This window comes from Pimephales promelas, chromosome 11 (assembly GCF_988280905.1).
Source record: "Pimephales promelas chromosome 11, fPimPro1.hap1.1, whole genome shotgun sequence".
Classification (NCBI taxonomy): Eukaryota; Metazoa; Chordata; class Actinopteri; order Cypriniformes; family Leuciscidae; genus Pimephales; species Pimephales promelas.
Window position 1 is genome coordinate 14451208 of NC_142779.1, and position 19227 is coordinate 14470434.

Here is a 19227-nt window from a genome sequence, read left to right on the forward strand (position 1 = left end):
GAGACAAGGTAAGAAGAAAGGAAACAAAAAAGGAAAAGGAAACGAAAATGTCATGGAAAGGAGGCAAAGATGAGACCAGAGAAGACCAGAAGAAAGATGAGATAAAGTGAAGTACAGTGAGATGAGATGAGAGGAAAGGAAACCAAAAAGGAAAAGGAAAGAAGACATAATGAGACTAGGAAAAAGGGAAAAGAAAAAGAAAATGGGAAATGAAAGGAGACAAGATGTGACCATAAGAAAGGAAAGAAGATGAGATGAAATGGGAGGATTATAGATATGGGGGAAAAGAAAAAAGAAAAACAAAAGTGTGTAGACAAGAAGAAAGGAAACAAAAAAAAGAAGGGGGCAAGATGAGATGACAAGAGGCAAGGAAATGAAACAAAAAAACGCAAGGAGACAAAGAGTGGAAAGAATGCAGCAAGAAAAGGGAGCCAAACAACAAAGACATATGTTAAAGAAAGAGAGAGAGAGAGAGAGCAACAAGCTGATGGAGAAGTGGATATTTTGATTTGACTTGTGAGTTTGATGACTACCTCCCTCTGCCACCTGTGAAGGTCTCTGCACCATCAAAGCACATTAGACACATTAGGCCCATGCTTACTTATGAGCAAGATAAAAAGCTGTGGGGCCTCTGCCTTCTCAAGCTGTGAGTGGAATAGCTTTGCAATTTGCCAGCAAAAAAAACAGCATTTTGATCTTAATGAATATAAAATGGCTGCCATTAAAAGTAAAACAGATTATTTTGGGCTTTTCAGGGTGTGCGGCTCTCTGACAGTCTTGGAGGGCCACTATGATCTTTCATTAAAACCTCACAGCGGGGTCCCCTCCGCGTCCGACCGGGGCTTCAGCCCTCAAAGAGATTGGCTGCATTTAAAAGTCATTTTCATAAATCTACACAGATTTATGAAATTCGGTAATGAAAGCCATGCGAGAGGGGCCGGCAGCCGCCTTTGCCGAGCCGATGGTCACACCGCTTAGAAAGAGGGAGGGGGCCAGACCCATCCGTATCACCCCCGTGGCAGCACGCCACATGAGCCACTGCCCGATCTATGCTTGTTAATGACTAGCATGTGCTAATTACTGTCAGTAGCCAGGCTCTGGCTCACAGCACTACAGATCCCCGGCACAGGCTACCTGCCCAATCCAGGGTCTGGATGCTGCGCACTTTTAATTGCATTAAACTTTGCCTAGTGATTTGCTGCGCTGGGAGAGAGAGGGAAGGACTGACAGCTGGCCAGCTCCGCTAATGGACCTTCTGAAATCCAGAGGGGATGGATGTTATTGGTCTTGTTTTTATTCATCTGTGTGATCTTGACACGGTACCAAGACACTATAAAGCATCTCTCATGTCTTCTGGGACTGAACACTGCCAAAAAAAAAAAAAAAAAAAAAAAAAAACTACCATTGTATTATAGCAATTATCTAATGGGGAAAAAGGGTAGTTGAACTTTGTCACATTGTTAAAGGTGCACTAAAGTCATTGAATGGTCGATATAACATGGACTGGTTGTTTTTTTTTGTTTTTTTTTTACTTTATGAATGCAGAATAATTCAAAAGCAAACATTTCTTTAGTCACAATGAATTTAAATAACATTAAGTTTACTGAGCTAAAGCACGGTCATGTGATCCAACTAGTCATGTGATCTCAACATGGCGGCCCCGATTAGGCAGTGTTATTCATCATATATTTCATCATATAAAACAAATAGAAGAATAAAGTTCAGTAAGAGGTAAAACAATTTCCGCTACAATCTTGTTTGTTTTTATGATTAAGATAATAAATACAAAAATAATATGATAATAAATACCAGTTTGCAACATCAAGCAGCATAACTGTACTTGTACATCTAAAACAATACTGGCTGACACTGGAAGCCTTGCAGATTCAAGGTATAAAGGGCCACTTGCGTTTTTTTTTTTTTTTTAATCATCTTGCGTTAAAAAATAAGGTGTACTGTAATGTATGTACTGTAATGGTCCAGTGGCAGAATTTTTGGTTCTGGTTTCTAATCCGCACTGGTACAGTTTTTTTTTTTTTTTTTTTTTTTTCCCATCATCAAAACCGATAAAGTTTATCATAAATATTAACGGTTTTCATGAGTAAAAAAAAAAAAAAAAAAAAATATATATATATATATATATATATATATATATATATATATATATATATATATTACCAGTGCGGATTAGAAGCCAGAGAAATAGGGACACGTTTTTGTGCATTTTGATATGTGATTTCAACAGAACGATAAGAATCTGCGCAACGGATTGAAACGTGCGTCTGAGTGAAGACAACATATTTCAGCGCTAGATTGTCTCTTATTTAACACAACAAATGAAACAAATGCTGCTAGTTAACTGGAGAGGTTTTATGTGCATTGGTACATCCGTGTCACGAGATGTTTCAAAAATGTTGGGGACAATATCGACCCTGTCAAAAAGTGCTGGGAACATGTCCCACCCTCCCCAAATGACACCTATGCTTTAATATCAAATTTTCCAAATCTCATTGCTTTAAAAGTCCTGATCCCTTCACAGCAAGCGACTCCAAATCTTAAAGACTTGGACGAAAATCATTTGGTGTAAAAAAACAAACAAACTGGAAGTTTGGCAAAAACTTCAGAAAAAGTGCTTGTTGCAGTGCACACGCTGCTCAGGGCTTAGCTTCTATCTTCTGGATCAATGCAATATGCATGAGGACCGGACAGTGAGTAACACATCCATTAATGTATGCACTGATCTGTGGCCTTCTGGGTCAGTCTTAAACCCTCTCATGCAAAAATCCCTCTCAACACACTTTCATCTTCCGTTTTCAACCACTTAGATCTTTCTCTTGGACATCTCTGATATATCTCTACAAACAGAAAACATAAGTAGCATGTCATATCTGTAGGCAAACAAACGAGTAAATACATGAATTATAGATTGAGAAATAAATGAGGACGGTACACGGGTATCTCAATGCCTCCGCGGAGTGATGTACAAACAGCGCAGGGGAGACACACAGAATGATTGGCTCTGGCTGCAATCCCCTACTAAGAGAGAGCTTAGGGAAGGACACACACATCCACACACACACACCCTGAGACAGACACTTCAACATCATGGTCTGAGATCCAAAGGGAAATTAGTGGGCACTTAGCTCCACACATGTCGAGTGTTTCAGCTGGGATCCAGGCCATAAGATCCAAGCAGCAGCACATGAAAGAGACTCAACTGCCCTACAGCCTCCAGCCCTCCTCTGCTACATTGCAAATATCTCAAAGAGAGATGTTTGCTTCCTCACTCTGAGAGTGTTCGACGCTGGTTTCCACTGTAAAAACAGCTAAGGGATGGCGTGGCTGACAAAAACATTACCATTATTTTTCTAATCATCTCCGATGACTCTTCATTCACCGAACTGTCTGCGCTGAGAGCTCATACACTTTCTACATTCACTGCAAATATCCCAATTTCCTTGTTTATATAAATATCTAAATATACCTAAGGTGCTGATACCATGTCAAACTCCCTGAAATTCATATGTTGTGACACACAACTAGTGGCTTAATGAGAACTCCCACGCTCCCTGAATCATTCGACACTACTCCAAAACATCTCTGTGATTGATGCAGCCAAGTATAATGCCATTTCAGGTCTCATTGAAGTTTACAGCATACTGTTCACTAAAAATGAAACATTACTACACTTCATAAGCTTCTGCGATTTATGTGGCTAAAACATCATCTGTTGGAGGGCAACAAATCCCAAACACTCTCTGAATGTCAGTTTCGCGTTACTATACACATAATATTCTTTACAATTTCCACACGTATAAAGCTGGTCAAGGTTTCTTATTTCAAAAACAGTTGCAATTCAGTATTGACTGTATAATCGTTTAATTAAACACCCTAAGTTACTGTACCTTTAAGATTCGAATATTGTAAATTATATATCTTTCTTGATTCACTAACCTCTTTGTTTTAGCATAGTTAATACTGTTGTTTAACAGAGCAGGATAATGTGTTTAATACTGAATAAGGAAAAGTGTGAGCAGAGGGTAACGTGCACATGATTGACACTGCACAGATTCCATGTCAACTCGAATAATTTTCATAAATGCTCAGGTTAAAGATGGATGGATAGATTGCATTTCATATAATATGTCTAAGTGTTACTTAAATGGTTAGTTTAGACTGTGTAATTAATTTTACAGTATAATAAGAAGGAAAAAAGAAAATCCCAATTTTCATATGTCCAACTGTTTTCATAAATTAAGTTTGTTCCCGGCATTTTTTTATTTTTTTTTAATTTTTTTTATTTTAACAAGACAAGTCAAAATTTCCATGAATGGTTAGGTTACACATTGCAATTCACATTGCAGCTCTTATTAAAACAAAAAACCAAAAATTTCAAAGATATGTCCAATTCAACATGGCCACAGCTCATCATAGAAAGCAAACGCTGGGAATGGAAGTTTCAGGTCTGCCACAGGGCGCCAACGGGCAGCATGAAATGTTCTAGGCCACTCGGCAGACCTCTGTGCTGTTTAGCGCCCACCGCCCTGTTGTAATTCTGTGTTTATCAACTCTTTATTATGAGCGCATCATCATTTACAATGGTACCATCTGCTCATTACCTTTCCTGAGTATGGGGCAAATTGCTTTCACAGGGAGTTAACCAGGAGAAGGAAAATTGTCAGCAATAGAGAGAAAATCAAGAAACCTGCTCTCGTCTATTTGCAAAGGCTGTTACCCACACAAGAGATTCAGAAACACGTTTATTTTTAAGGGGATAAAATAATTAGCCAGCTCTGGTTTTGCGAAGAGAAACAACGAGATTGGTAAATTAGAGTGAGAGGCCTCCGTCGAAATCAAATAAATTCAGAGCGTTTTATGGGTACCTGCAGCTGTGTAGCAAAAACAAATATCGCATATGACCACATGACTCTAATTTATCTGGTTCTCTCCTAAATTAACAGCCCGGCCCAGCAATGGGAAAAACAGTAGGAAGCAGAAAATAGGAGAATTCCTATCTCCTCTCTCGCATTTAGTCCATTAACTCTTCTAACCACGACGGATGAGGAGAGGCACTCGCTTACAAAAAGCACCCATCAGGGAGCAACACAAACGCCTAACACCTAAACCTTTACTCAACGTGGAGAATTAGACCGCCTTTCTCGTCCGCCGATGAATATCAATACCGCGGGTGGCACCGTTTTCTCCTCGATTCACGGCAGAAGAGGGGAAGGGAGGGAGACCATCTGTTTCATTTGGCCTTTATAGTGATGTATGAAGAAGCACATCCATAAATTAATCCACATTAAAACTGAAAACTTTAAAAACAAATCTGATAAAAAAAATTAAAAAAAAATAAATAAATAGTGAGAGAAAATTCATATAGAAGGTTCAAAACTCATTTGTCATTCTGAGTCATCATATCATGTGACCTGTTCCTTTTTGTTATTGGTACAAAATAAATGCATTTCTGTTTAGTATCAGCCAATCCAAGCCAATCCAATCCAATCCAATAATTCAGCATGTCTCTATACACTCTTTGTAAATGAGATATCCAAGCAGAGAAAAAAATTCTAATGTCACTGACGAATTTGTGACAACATGGTATCAATGTCTGAGTCCAGCCCTGCTCTTTCCCTTCTGATTTATGTAACAGGTCACGCTGGCGCCTGTGTGTGATAGATTTGAGACTGTCAGGACGAGTTGTTAGACTTTTGGACATTCTCCAATGTGAAGGCTGACATTATTCATGATATTTTGGAAGGAATAGAGGCTAAAAGATCTTTGACATTCAAGGATTGTGACCCTGCAGCTACGTGAAAATGTGTGTAGGCACGTTGGAGGCAGATGCCATCAGATGAATCAGTGGTCACCGGTGCACATCGCTATCAGAGCTCACACAATGTCAGGGCTGCAGGGCGGCCCCGTCCCAACACACACACACACACACACCAGTCTTGCTCTGACATATCTACTGCTTGTGATGGCTGGGCACCATAAGGGACAACAGCCTCCATAAACAAAACTGAATACTTTTTTTTAGCATGATGGAGATTTCCCAGGACTATTGTCAATCCTATAATGTTTTTTCATACTGAGCTACCTCTGAAAACTAAACCTACTCATAGAAACTAGGGATAAAAATTTAAATAGAACTCTAGTAACAGAAACATTGAGATGGAGAAAGAGCAGTGTTGAAATGTGAACTGATCCTGGTTTAATTTAACGTAAACTACGAAAGATGATGAGACTCTTGCATTTTCCTGTTGTTAAAGTTGGCATGAAATGAAAATGTACCTCATCTAAATATCTTAATGCATGTTCCTAAACTTATTATGAGGGATTCATCCATGCATTTTAATCATAATGCAGACTCACATTCATCTGCCTTCATTTTTGACATCTACACCACAACCTGGTTTATAGAACCAAGTCACCGCCCTACATTTTTTTTTCTTTTTTAAAAAAGGCTACTACGATGTGCACAAAAGAAAAGACCTGATGCTACTTCTGTTTCATGGCAACTTTAAAGAATCTGCCACTTTTCCTGAATGAAATGGAAAATTTAATTTGTATAGAATACAATTGTTTATTTTTGCTGAAAGTCACCCATAGAACTGCAGTTTTAAAACATCATCCAATAATTCAAGTTGTTGAAGCCCTGAAAAAAGTGCATTCAGAATATATCACTCAGAATAGATATCTAGAATGTGTTTAGTTATCTTTAAAAAAAAAAAGGTTCATTTTCAATTCTGCTTGTTCAAGAATTTTCCTTTCAGTGCATTACCAATAGGAGAACTCATTTTAGTATTTTTTTTAGATTATTTAGTACATTTGTTGAGCTGATTTCATTGTGATAACCCACAAATATGCTGATTTCAGGTTTTCACTATCCTCAATGTAGGTAAATCCTGACCCTCCCAAATAACTCAACACTTGGCCCTCTGTGAACACCCTTATCACGCACTAGAATGCACATAGTGATTCATCTATTCCAGGGCTAATGCAAACAAATTCTAAATATTTCTTTTTTATCACACCCTCCACCACACACATATCCTCACATTATTACAGTCTCATGATAGGATTTCAGATAAGAATGTGAAAACAAATGGAAACGATGGACTGCAAAACATAAAAGATACAAGCGAAGAACCACCTTTGTGTGCATTACCTCCACATCGCAATATTCTCGTATCTACAGAGACTGATTTACAACCCTCCCTCACTGTGCTGCCGCTGCACAGATTTATGTAGCGGGGGTCAGATCTCACCTAGCTGTAGCCATATGCACGCCTCATTTCCATATGCTGTATTAGGGTGGTGTCAGACACTATGCAGAGACTGAGGTCTTATTAGGCACGGGGGTCTCTGCCACAGTACAAATCAACACCGCCGGGACTTCTGCTCATTCTCCGTCACCGGCTCCACTCAACAAAAACTCCATATGCGCGACTTCCGCATGTTTTATCGGCGACTGGTGAGCCCCGTTCGACCATCGGCCCTTCGCTGTGCAAATCCCCCCAGTGATAGAAGTGGGAGGCCGCAGTGTCTGGGGAAAGAAAGACACAAAAAGGGAACAGGAGGGTTTTGGGAGTGCCATAAATTTGGCAGCGTGTGATTGCGACAGCTTTGATTCCCAAGAAAAGAGTAAATAAACAAGATCCCCTGTGGTTCCTGCAGAGACAGGGAGATGCAGCACAATATGGAAGGGGGGAAAGAGGAATCGGGCAAGAGGACGACAGAGATGAAGACACGAGTGATACAAAAAAGTGTAATCATAAAGTGTGACACTGAATGCACTAACAAAATGCACAACATGAGTATAGGCGATGGATATGAGTAACTGAAGTACAGTAAGTTGGTTGAAAAACAACAAATTTGAGAAGTTTCTACTCCAAATAGAATTCCAGTGTCATCATATTTTACTTAAATGAACAAAATTAAACTAGCCTGGCAAGCCAAACCTATCAAGATGTTAGGTCTGGGAACTCACAATTGGCATACCTAAATCCGGGGGGCGGGATAAAAGGTTGTCTTTCAATATCGCTCTGCATGCCATAGGATAGCGCTAACCAACCAGAGCAATGAATGGCTGTGGCTGAATGAATTTTCCCCATGGTTTTCCCTTCAACGGAGCAAGTGGATATATTAATCTTTTGCCGTATTCGTTCATCAAAACTCTGAACACATCTTCCTTTTTTAAGAACGACTTAAGTGACATTCTCTTAACTCCAAGTCATCCGAGTCGCGGCCAAAGCCGAATCGAAAGACCGCTGTTCGCCAGCTGCACCTTGTTTGTTTTCAAGTATCAGGGAAATCACCTATGGAAATCACGGCGCAGAACCGTCACAACTCTGCCGTCATTGTGTTAAGCCTGTAGATTTAAAATCTTCGTTTCCCCTTGTTATTTAATTTAATGAAAAGACACCAGTCATTCTGCCAATATATGTTATTTATTTTACCAATTTATATAAGACATAAGGGAGAGAGAGTGGACCAGCAAAGATCGTCCTTCTGCTTCTCCGTATTTCTCCCCTCTCTGTCCAAACAAAGAACTTACACAGTATATAGCTGTTCCAGAAACATCTGCTCTCAATCAATCTTGAAATGTATATTCTGCTCCACGGAAAGAAACATAATACACTCAACTTCCCCCCAAGTCCCCCAAACTCTAAAAGTCTTCCACATACAGAATTCAGAAAAGTTTGATTCATAAAAATGTAGATTATAAATGATTATGAATGATATATGAAAAGTATAAAAAATGTATATGAAAAGTGTAAATCACATGCATAATACTAATGATTATTATTATTAATAAAAACAATAAAAAAACTAAAAACAACATTAAATGATGAGATTGTGAATCTTCAGTCCCTCCTCTGGAACTACGGCCGTCAGTTCCACACCATCATCTCCAGGTGGCCAACCTATTGAAGTGATAGTGGTGAGGAGAAATAGTAGACCAAGACATAGACATAGAAGACAAAAGAATTGAAACAGAAAAGAAAACAAATAACAAACACAAACCCAACCCATGTTATGTCCCCGTATGCTATGTGTTATTTAACATCTATGTGTAAGCATTTAAAATGAACCCCAATCATCTAAGAAAAGAAAAACTAAAAAAGTCTTCTGCCCGTGCCTGGACTCATTAATTAATTAACTCGTTAACTAATTAAATCCTCCAGTTCCGAGCCAAAATAAGAAATCAAAATAAACGTTGATGTTAAAGGGTCCTATCCCTTGGGGTTGTAAATCAGTAAGCGGGTGTTCATTGTTTGTGAGGTTGTGTTTTGTAAGTAGTGTAGTGTATAAAATCTCCTATCTCACTCCGAATTTTCCATTCTCGGTTCTATCCATTTTGTTAGTAATAACCAATCTAAAAGGTTTGGTACTTCTCTTTCTTATCACATATATGATAAGTTTTATTACTAACAGAAACACAAAAACTCCTACCATAGTCAAAACTATCCATTCCAACCATGTTAAATTCCCTGGAATTCGAGCTAATTTCCTCTCAGACATCAATTTAGCTACCCCATTCGCTACGATAACATGACCCATTGCTTGAATTCCCTCCTCTTGAGCTGCCTTAACGCTTGCTTTAACTCTCTTGACCATTTCAAAGAGTTCATAATTCCTCTCTTCCACCAAATCATTATTCCACCACTGTGGATCTAACTGCAACAATTGTACATGTGGAACATGAATTCCACCCAATTGAAGAGGATAGAGAATCTCAACGCAAAATGTATCAGAAGGAATTGGACATAGCTTTCCTCCATATATCATATTTTCATTTATTCCGTCATGTAATATACACCACTGTGCTTCTGACACCTGCCATGCACCTGTGGCTTGATCTAAAGGAACTACTTCCCAAACTGCAGATCCATTAAGAGACAGACTAAACATTGTAGAACATGAGCAAATTACCCACTCATGTTCCTCAATACAACAGTCTGTAGTAGAAATCATTGGTGTTTCACCTTCAGCCCAATATCCATTCCTTCCCAATCTAATTACTGAATTTCCTTGTCTAACCCCCATTGATTGGAATCGTCTAACTGTCATAATATTGCGTTTCCCATATTGAGGCCAGACCATAATCAAAGGTAATGTTCCAGAACCTGACAACGAATCTTCATTGATTGCGATTTTAACTAATGGAGCATGTTTAGCAGAAGTCAAATTAAGTTGTTTTCCAAAAACCCATAACAAAGATTCCGCTATTCGCTCAGGAACTTGACCCATTCGAATAACCTGAATATCCTCTACCATTTGATCCTTCAAATTCTGAGCCAAAAATAAACACGCTGCACGATGTGTCTCAAAATTAGACGATTTCACTAATGCATCTGCCAATTCCCTCGCTGCGTCATTAAGATGCTGACCCGCTGCTATAATATGTAGAGAACCTTGAAGAGTCTCAGTAAGTCCTTTGCCGGTCATTGTTCCCACCCACTGAGAATACTCACTTAATTGGTTCAGCTGAGCAGTATTACTAATTGAATTGACAGAGCCAAATACCCCCGCTATGTCTCCCCATATACTTCGAGGTTTACGATTTCGACTTCCAAGAGGATCCTTAGAGGTATAATATTTAATTTCTTTTTCCAACCAGCTCCTAATTTTTGTGAAATTTCCACAATAGGACTGATCATAAACAGTAAGAAGAGACATCAAGTTATAATTAATGCGTTGTCGCACCATATGAGCTTCGTTTATCAAGGTTTTGGTTTCCTTTGCTAACAATATACCATGAGCTGGTGCAATAGTTGTACTTGGGCATGTTTTAGCTTTGTTTGTCTTTCCCGCAGAAAGATAAAAACACCGTCCAATTTCCCCAGTTTCTAATTCAGTCTCACAATATTCATTCGCATCTTCCGAATGCCAAACTCGTATGTAATTTCCCTTGAATCTAGTTGTCCTGGAGGTAGCATCCCATAGAAACCCCTCGCATGGTAACACTATGGGATAGATACAGCCTAGGGCTAATGAATCCCATATTGTAAGCATGTGGGTACGATTCAAAATGAAATTAATTTCCACATCAGTAGATGTTATGAGGTTTAACCCCACAATTTCACATTGTTCTTTTGAACAAATTTCTCGTCTTTGAGCACTACCGGTATACCCCCCATCTTTCACCGGCCAAATTACTCTGCTTTTGTAACATTGGTGGTGAAAGTTACATCCACCGTAGATGCCCACTCGATATTTAGCAAGGTCTTTATCATTACGTGGCACCCAATCCCATAATCCCCATCTGGAAATAAAGGGTAGGGTAAAACGTTGGCCAGATTTCAGGGTTGCATTCCGAGTAATTTCTTGAACTCGAGGAGTCCATAAAGCTTGGCTTCCTTGGTAAATGCCAAGTAAAATTAAAAACAAGCATACCATTGTCGTTGTGTATCGAGAATAACTTGCGACCATCTCTAATCAATGTCAATGGAATTGATTCCTGAAATGGAAGCAGAAAAATAATTAATCATCACTCCTTTTTCCCAAAGTTAATGAGTGAACAGTGCTCAATCTCAGGTCCTAAGCCTTCATCATTTTGTTCATTCACTAAGCAAGGTTTAACTTGTGACCAATGATACCATCTATCTGTTCCTACACCCTTCCCTTTTAGGCAGACACTTGTATCTGTTGTTAAGAGTACCTCATATGGCCCCTCCCACCTAGGTTCTAAACCTTTCCTGGGAATACGTTTGACCATAACAAAACTGCCTAACTCAGGAATGTGTGGAATGTCAGTAGTGGTATGTTTTTCATCCCATTGCTGTTGAGCTTCTCGCACTATCTTATTATTGTCTTTGATTGCTTTGTCCAGCATTGTAAGATAGCGTCGTAGCTTCTCTTGGAACAAAGTGGAGTCTCCTCCTGTTCCCGCAGGCGGCGGAGCATCAGGAGGCAGAACCATTGCTCTTCCAGTCATCAGTTCAAAAGGAGTCAGTCCCGTTACTCTGTTCGGGGTTGCTCTCAGATTCCACAAAATTGCGGGTAACAACTTATGCCATCCTTGGCCAGTTTGCAGAATGGCCTTGGTAAGAGCGGTTTTCAACGATCTGTTCATGCGTTCCACTAGGCCTGAACTTTGAGGTCTGTACGGGACGTGAAACTTCTGTTTAATCCCCATCAATTTCATTGCTTCCTTCATCAGTTTTCCAGTGAAGTGAGTTCCATTGTCAGAATCAAGTTCATATGGAAGACCCCAGCGAGGAAAGACTTGTTCAACCATCACTCGTGCGGCTGCTTCAGCAGTGCAGGTTTTTGTTGGGAATGCTTCCACCCATCTAGTAAATCTGTCCATGATTACTAGAATGTATTGGTACCCTCCACTGGGTGACAAAGGTCCTGTGAAATCGATTTGGAGATGTGTCCATGGACCTGTTGGTCTGGGTGCATGTGACATCCGCACCTTTACAGATTTTCCAACATTTGCTTTCAGACAGATCAAGCATCTTCTACAGTAATCATCAATGTCTCTCATCATTCGTGGCCACCACCACGTCTCGCTGATTTGAGCTTTCATTGCTTTTGCTCCAGCATGTACTTTTCCATGATACAGCTGCATTAGCTCCCTTCTTGTTCCGATAGGCATCACCACTTGTCCTGTTGGAATTCTCCAGATACCTTGATCATCCTCTTTCGCTCCCGCTTTTATCCATTGTTCTTTCTCTTCATCTGTCTCAGTTTGATATGACAGAAGGCGGAGCTCAGGATTATCTTCGGTGTTTTCCTGTACCAAGGTAACAGGAGTAAGAGGAAGTAGTGCTGCTTCTCTGGCCGCTGCATCTGCTGCCGTGTTTCCTTGACTTTCTTTGGACTTGTCAGATTGATGTGATTTTACTTTGATCACGGCTGCTTCTCTGGGTAGGTGACATGCTGCAATCAAACGACGAATTATGGAAGCATGTTGTATTTCGCTCCCATTGCTGGTGATAAGTCCACGTTTTTTCCACAGGGCAAGGTAGTCATGGACCACTCCAAAAGCATAACGACTATCTGTGTAGATGTTGACTCGTTGTCCTTCCGATAATTCGAAAGCTTCTGCAAGTGCTATGAGCTCAGCTACTTGTGCTGAAAAATGCCCAGAAAGAGCTCCTTTCTTCATGACATTTCCATCAGCTTCCACTACAGCCCATCCAGTATGTCGTTTTCCATCAACATAGTAACTGGATCCATCGACCCATAACTCCTTGTTTGGATTTTCAAGAGGTGTTGGATTAACAGGACCAAGACTTTCTTCTTCTACTTGTTTTTCACACTCATGTGGTGTTCCCTCGTGTGGTTCGATCATCATTGTTGCAGGGTTAAGGGATGTGTCTCTGATGATTTCCACTCTCAAATCCTTGTTCAACAAAGTTGCTTCCCATTTTGCTCTCCTTGCATCAGTAATGGTCTTGATGTTTGTGTTGTTCAGCAACGTCACTATACTGTGTGGAGTATGCAATATGATTGTTTGTGCTCCTATCAAATTTTCCACAGCATCCACTGCCCATGTGGCACCATCGAGAGCTTGTATACATCGTGGTTGACCAATCATTGTAACAGGAATCTTTGTGGAAAAGTATCCAACAGGTCTGTATCGATCACCTGGTTTTTGACACAGTACTGCTGAGTACGTCTCATTCCCCACCCTGGTCCACAAATGAAATGGCAATCGTCCATCAGGAAGTCCCAAGGCTGGGGCTGAAGTCAGTTTTTCTTTCATTGAAGTAAATGCTTCCTCAGCTTCCGGTGTCCAGTTTATCTGTTCCATTCCAGGCTTTCCTCCCTTGTACAAGTCAATGAGGGGGCTGGTGATGCTGGCAAAATCAGGAATATACTGACGACAATAGTTGAAAAGTCCCATCACTTTCCTCATTCCTGTAACTGTTAGAGGTTTTGGAAGTTGCCGTAATGCCTCCACACGCTCTGTTGTCAGTCTCCTTCCCTCGACAGATATTTCTTGGCCCAAGTAGATAACCTTGGTTTTGGCCAGCTGTGCTTTGTCGGGGTTGACTTTGAATCCTCCTTTCTTAAGGGCTTGTAGGACAATATTCAGAGCAAATATGTGGCTGTTTTCATCTGGGCTTGCAATTAACAAGTCATCCACGTATTGGAGGCAAACACTTCCTGAACTCTCAATTTCAGCTTTTTGCTCCGTTAAGAACTGATCCAAAGTTCTGTGAAATACCACAGGAGAAATATTAAGTCCTTGTGGGAGTCTGTTCCAGACATACTGTTTTGCACCCACTGTGAAGGCAAGTTTCTCTTGAGATTTTTCGTCAATAGGTATAGACCAGAAAGCCGACAGTACATCTAGTACTGTGAAAATTTTAGCATCTCCTGGAATATCATTCAGAATGGTGGCAGGATTGGCCACAATAGGATGCGGTTTTGGTGTTACACTGTTGAGTCTTGTGTAATCAATGGTTAATCTCCATGAGTTATCCGATTTCTTGACAGGCCAGACAGGACTATTAGTGGTTGATGAAGTTTGTCTGATAATCCCTTCAGCTTCCAAGTCTGCCACTATCTCTTCCACGGCTCGTCTTGCTTCAGGTCGGATAGGGTATTGTTTATGAGGGGCATGTGTCGGCCCTTCAATAACAACAGGGTCAATGTTGGCTTTGCCACAATCAAATTTGTGTTTAGCCCAAACTTCTGGATGTAAACTGCACAGAAGACCCCACACACCGTCTTTGGTCCAGTCTCTGATAATTGGTTTTGCTGCACCAACTGAACTCAAATTACATGTGCGATCTTCGTGTGGTATTATCCCAGCTGTTGTAGCGATTTGACGACTGTCAGTGAAGATGATCATGTTCAACAATGGAAGTATGTCCATGCCAATGAGGCTTCCTTGTGAATTCGGTCCCACCCAGAAAGATGTCCATACGACTTCATCTTCATGTATTTGTAGTGGAACTTGGATACTTTTATGAAATGTTGTGATACCTCCTCCAACTCCTTCAACTTCCATAGTTTCATCTGTTGTAGGTAGGTTCAGATCTGTTATTGAAATTGAGGCTCCTGTGTCAACCAGGATATCACATGGGTGGCCCCCTATTAATGCATTGATGAAAAGGTGATTGTCTCTTTTCTTACTAATACAGGGGGCCGCTGATTCCTATTGCGGACGCATAATCCCCTCTATGAGTTGACGGACTTGTGCGTCCGTCCATGTCTTTCCTTGAGAGGTTTCATCATGATTTTTCGCAGTGACTTGTTTAAATGATGGACCTTGACCTTCTGCTCCACCACCTTTAGCCCAGCAGTCTTTTCTTGAGTGGCCACGCTTTCCACAATTGCCGCAAACAACAATCTTATTCTTTGTGTCCATGTTGTATTGAGCTGTCGCCACTCCTTTTCGATTTGTCTTGTTTCCTTCTTCCTTGTTTGATCTCATCGCCATCTCTAGACGGCCAGCCCATTGCATAATTTGGTCATATGTTTCGCCTGGATTGACTCCAAGTGATAACGCTTGTTGGTATTTAGAGCTAAACCCATCCACAAGTGTGTCAGTGAATTGTACATCATCTCTGTCAGGTTGTTTCTTAGCGCAGAGAGCCCATCTCTCATAAGTGTTCCACTTACGCAGAGCATATTCGTCTGGAGATTCATCATCCTTTTGCTTAATCAATGTCACTGATGTGAATGGAATTTTACCGCTTCCCAAGATTTCTTGGATTTCCTTTCGGAATACATCTAATGTTTGCCAAAGACCCAGGGGTCGTCCTTGGCCATCAACCCACAAGTCTACCCATTGGGCTGTTGTTATCGACGCTGGCAGGCGTTCCCATCGGTCTCTTGGGATTTTAGCTTTCACAATGGTGTGAATGTCTTTTAGTGTCATTTGATGTGCTTCAACCAGAGAGTCTAATTCTCGCCAAAACTCTGTGTTTGGATCTTGTCTCTTCAGAGGAGGCAAGGCTGAGAGAATGGCTTGTCGTTCTCCCGGAGTAAACGGTCTTTCTTCGGTCATCATCTCAGGTTGCAACTCTTCCCTTTTAATCACAGGTGAAGAAAATTGAGGACCGATTTTGTCAATTGTAATCACGTCATCATCTCTTGTCTCATCACCCCAGTCAGATCCATAATTATGAATTGGTGTACATCTCATCATGTCTCTGCTTGGCTGGGCTGATTTAGATCTCGTTATTATTGGAGCTGCTTGTGCAGATGCAATATACATTTTGTCAACTGGACCTCCGTTTGATCTTGAAGCTTGAGGCTGCGTCAGAGGTTTAGATGAACTTGTATATTGTTCAGGCAAAGGTGGATAAATTGGTTTGTAAGGTGGAGGCGTTACTGTTGTCGCGGATTTCACTGGTGCTTGTGAATATTTCCTTTCAGCTTCAGTTATTATATTTGTCCAATCTGGATCAAATAAATCATCACTGGTTGTGTTTTCCTTCTCTGGACATGTGATGGACATGATTTTGTTTAATTTGTGGTATGCTTCAAGCTGAGGCTTCATAACTTCAACAAGCGGTACCGGACCTCCATGTAAGTCACAACAAATTCCACCTTGTTTCACAATCCAATTAGCTGCTAAAATTGGAAATGCTTTTGATTTTATCTTGTCTTTTTGGGACTCGAACCAGCTTAACTGCTCATTCATAGATGCATTAATGTCCAGTCCTTTTTTCAAAAGTTTAGTTAGTTTCTTGTTCTTCTTCTTTTCAAGATACCATTCAGCTATTGTGCTGCTGGTACAGACACTTGCTGCCATCTTCAAGTGTTAAAAGTCTGTGCAACTCAGAACAGTCTGTTAACTCAGAACAGCAGGGATGTATGTGTGCCTATGTGTGTGTGTGAATTAAACGGTATGTGCATCTATGTTCAGAAACTGCAGCCTATGTGATGCGTCTGTGTGTGTGCTCAGAGCTGCAGGCTGTCTGTATATGTATGTGTATGTGCTCAGAGCTGCAGCCTATGTGTGTGTGTCTAAGTATGTGTGTGTGGGGCTCCCTGCCTCTCTCCCTCACCAACTGGATGTGTGTGTGTGAAGGTACAGGGCAATTCTGAAGGGAGGGGCTGCTTCACTCTCTTTCTCCCTCACTCACAGAACAAAAGAAAAATTTAAAGAAAAGTTAACTCTAATGCTTTTCAGTATTTTAGTTTTCTTTTTAAAACTCAAAATGGTTTCTTTTTTTTTTTCTCTTTCCAAATATTTTGGATTTTATCTCAGATTAATTTCTTTGGTATTTATTTTTTCCTTAAAGTTAACTCGGATCAGTCTCCTCAAATATTTGAACAGCTTTACGGTCAGGTTCAGAATGCCCACGATCCTAGCTAGTTACAAGGGCGCCTTTTATACTTGTATAACTCTAGCGTGTTACAATGTTTTAGGGATTACTCTGCCATCATTTTTAAAACAGTCCCGCCACATTTAACCGCTTTGGTCAATCAAGTATCGCTCGTGTTAACTTCCCTCGTCTCCTTCTGAGAACGAATCTTCGGTGTGTTGGATGTTTTAGGGATTACTCTGCCTTCTTTAAACAGTCCCGCCACTATCCAACCACGTCGCAGTTATAACCGAGCAAATTTTACTAGCTTAACCGTTTTACAGCTAATTCCAAATTTCTGACTAGATGGTCTTTTTTCTAAAAAAGATCCATCTCTATCCCAGCATTTCAAATATTGTCTGAGGTTTACTTTTCAGAGAACCTTAAATAAGCCTAATTCAGTTTGATTATTTAATTTGATTAATTTTATACAAATTTTTCCTTATGTCCCATATTCATTGGCAAAACAACTGGTACTTAAAATAACACAGTTCTTTTCAGCATTTCAGTCACTGTCTCTAATCATCAGGCAGACTTAAAACTTTTTAGAAAGGAAAAAAAGTCTTACCTGTAATGATTGAGACGAATGCCTGGGTATGCGATCCTGTTCGTGACGCCAAAAATGTAGATTTAAAATCTTCGTTTCCCCTTGTTATTTAATTTAATGAAAAGACACCAGTCATTCTGCCAATATATGTTATTTATTTTACCAATTTATATAAGACATAAGGGAGAGAGAGTGGACCAGCAAAGATCGTCCTTCTGCTTCTCCGTATTTCTCCCCTCTCTGTCCAAACAAAGAACTTACACAGTATATAGCTGTTCCAGAAACATCTGCTCTCAATCAATCTTGAAATGTATATTCTGCTCCACGGAAAGAAACATAATACACTCAACTTCCCCCCAAGTCCCCCAAACTCTAAAAGTCTTCCACATACAGAATTCAGAAAAGTTTGATTCATAAAAATGTAGATTATAAATGATTATGAATGATATATGAAAAGTATAAAAAATGTATATGAAAAGTGTAAATCACATGCATAATACTAATGATTATTATTATTAATAAAAACAATAAAAAAACTAAAAACAACATTAAATGATGAGATTGTGAATCTTCAAGCCCGCCCACCAACTCTATACACGATGTGATTGGCCTGACCAGAGTTTGGTTTTTCCACTTCGAATGCCAACGGAGAGTTGCTTGCTGCAAAATAATTTTTGCTGCCGCTAGATTTCTAGGCTAAAATTAAACCGGACTAGCATATATTTAAACAAGAACTATCTATACCTCATTGGTATATTTTAACTAAAAGGTTAGATTACTACAAGGTTGCTGTTTAAAAAATAGCAGGGACTCATTTTTGTGACATAGAACTGCACCATTAATCGCTAATAGATCACACTCTAGATTTAAACACCCACATAATCTTATTCCCTAAATGACAATGATTCGGCAATGTCTATTAAACCTTTCATAAGTAGGAGCACAACGAACATTCAAATATGTGTATACATACTAAATTTATCCAGAATCGTGTAGGCCTATATCAATTTGTGTTCAGAAACTGTTTGTTTTATCCTTGGAATATCAGAGGATATGTTCAAAAGACTAATCAAATTAGCCAAAACACAAAACTAAGGTACTGTATGTGCATACTTTTCAGCATAGCTTTTAACTTCATGAACGGACAATTTGAATTCTACAGCGGATGAAAAAAATTAAAAGACGCACAGAAATGCTACAAAACAAGCCAAAACATTGAAGTGATCTTGACGGCAAACACAACAACAAATAAACAAACAGACAGTGAAAAATAAACACCCACATGTACCAAGCCTATCAACATTCATGCAATATGTATAGTTGTCTCAGAAATATCAGGGAAGAAAACTTCAGGCTCTGTTCTGTGATGAACTAGGAACTGTAATAATTCGATCA

At 39.9% G+C, this 19227-nt stretch overlaps 2 protein-coding genes across 11 annotated transcripts in view; both read right to left on the minus strand.

Moving 5' to 3' along the window:
* The window catches only part of LOC120479474 (uncharacterized), a 372503-nt gene that overhangs the window by 214495 nt on the left and 138781 nt on the right, over positions 1-19227 (minus strand). The gene's annotated exons all lie outside the window — the stretch shown is intronic.
* LOC148977153 (uncharacterized) lies at positions 8381-11800 on the minus strand. The gene has a single exon (XM_089117032.1). It carries the CDS (start codon positions 11437-11439, stop codon positions 9325-9327), a length of 2115 nt encoding a protein of 704 aa, XP_088973158.1. The 5' UTR covers positions 11440-11800; the 3' UTR covers positions 8381-9324.

Coding starts and splice junctions, on each gene's coding strand:
- LOC148977153 (XM_089117032.1), bottom strand. CDS start 11,439: ATGGTCGCAAGTTATTCTCGATACACAACGACAATGGTATGCTTGTTT.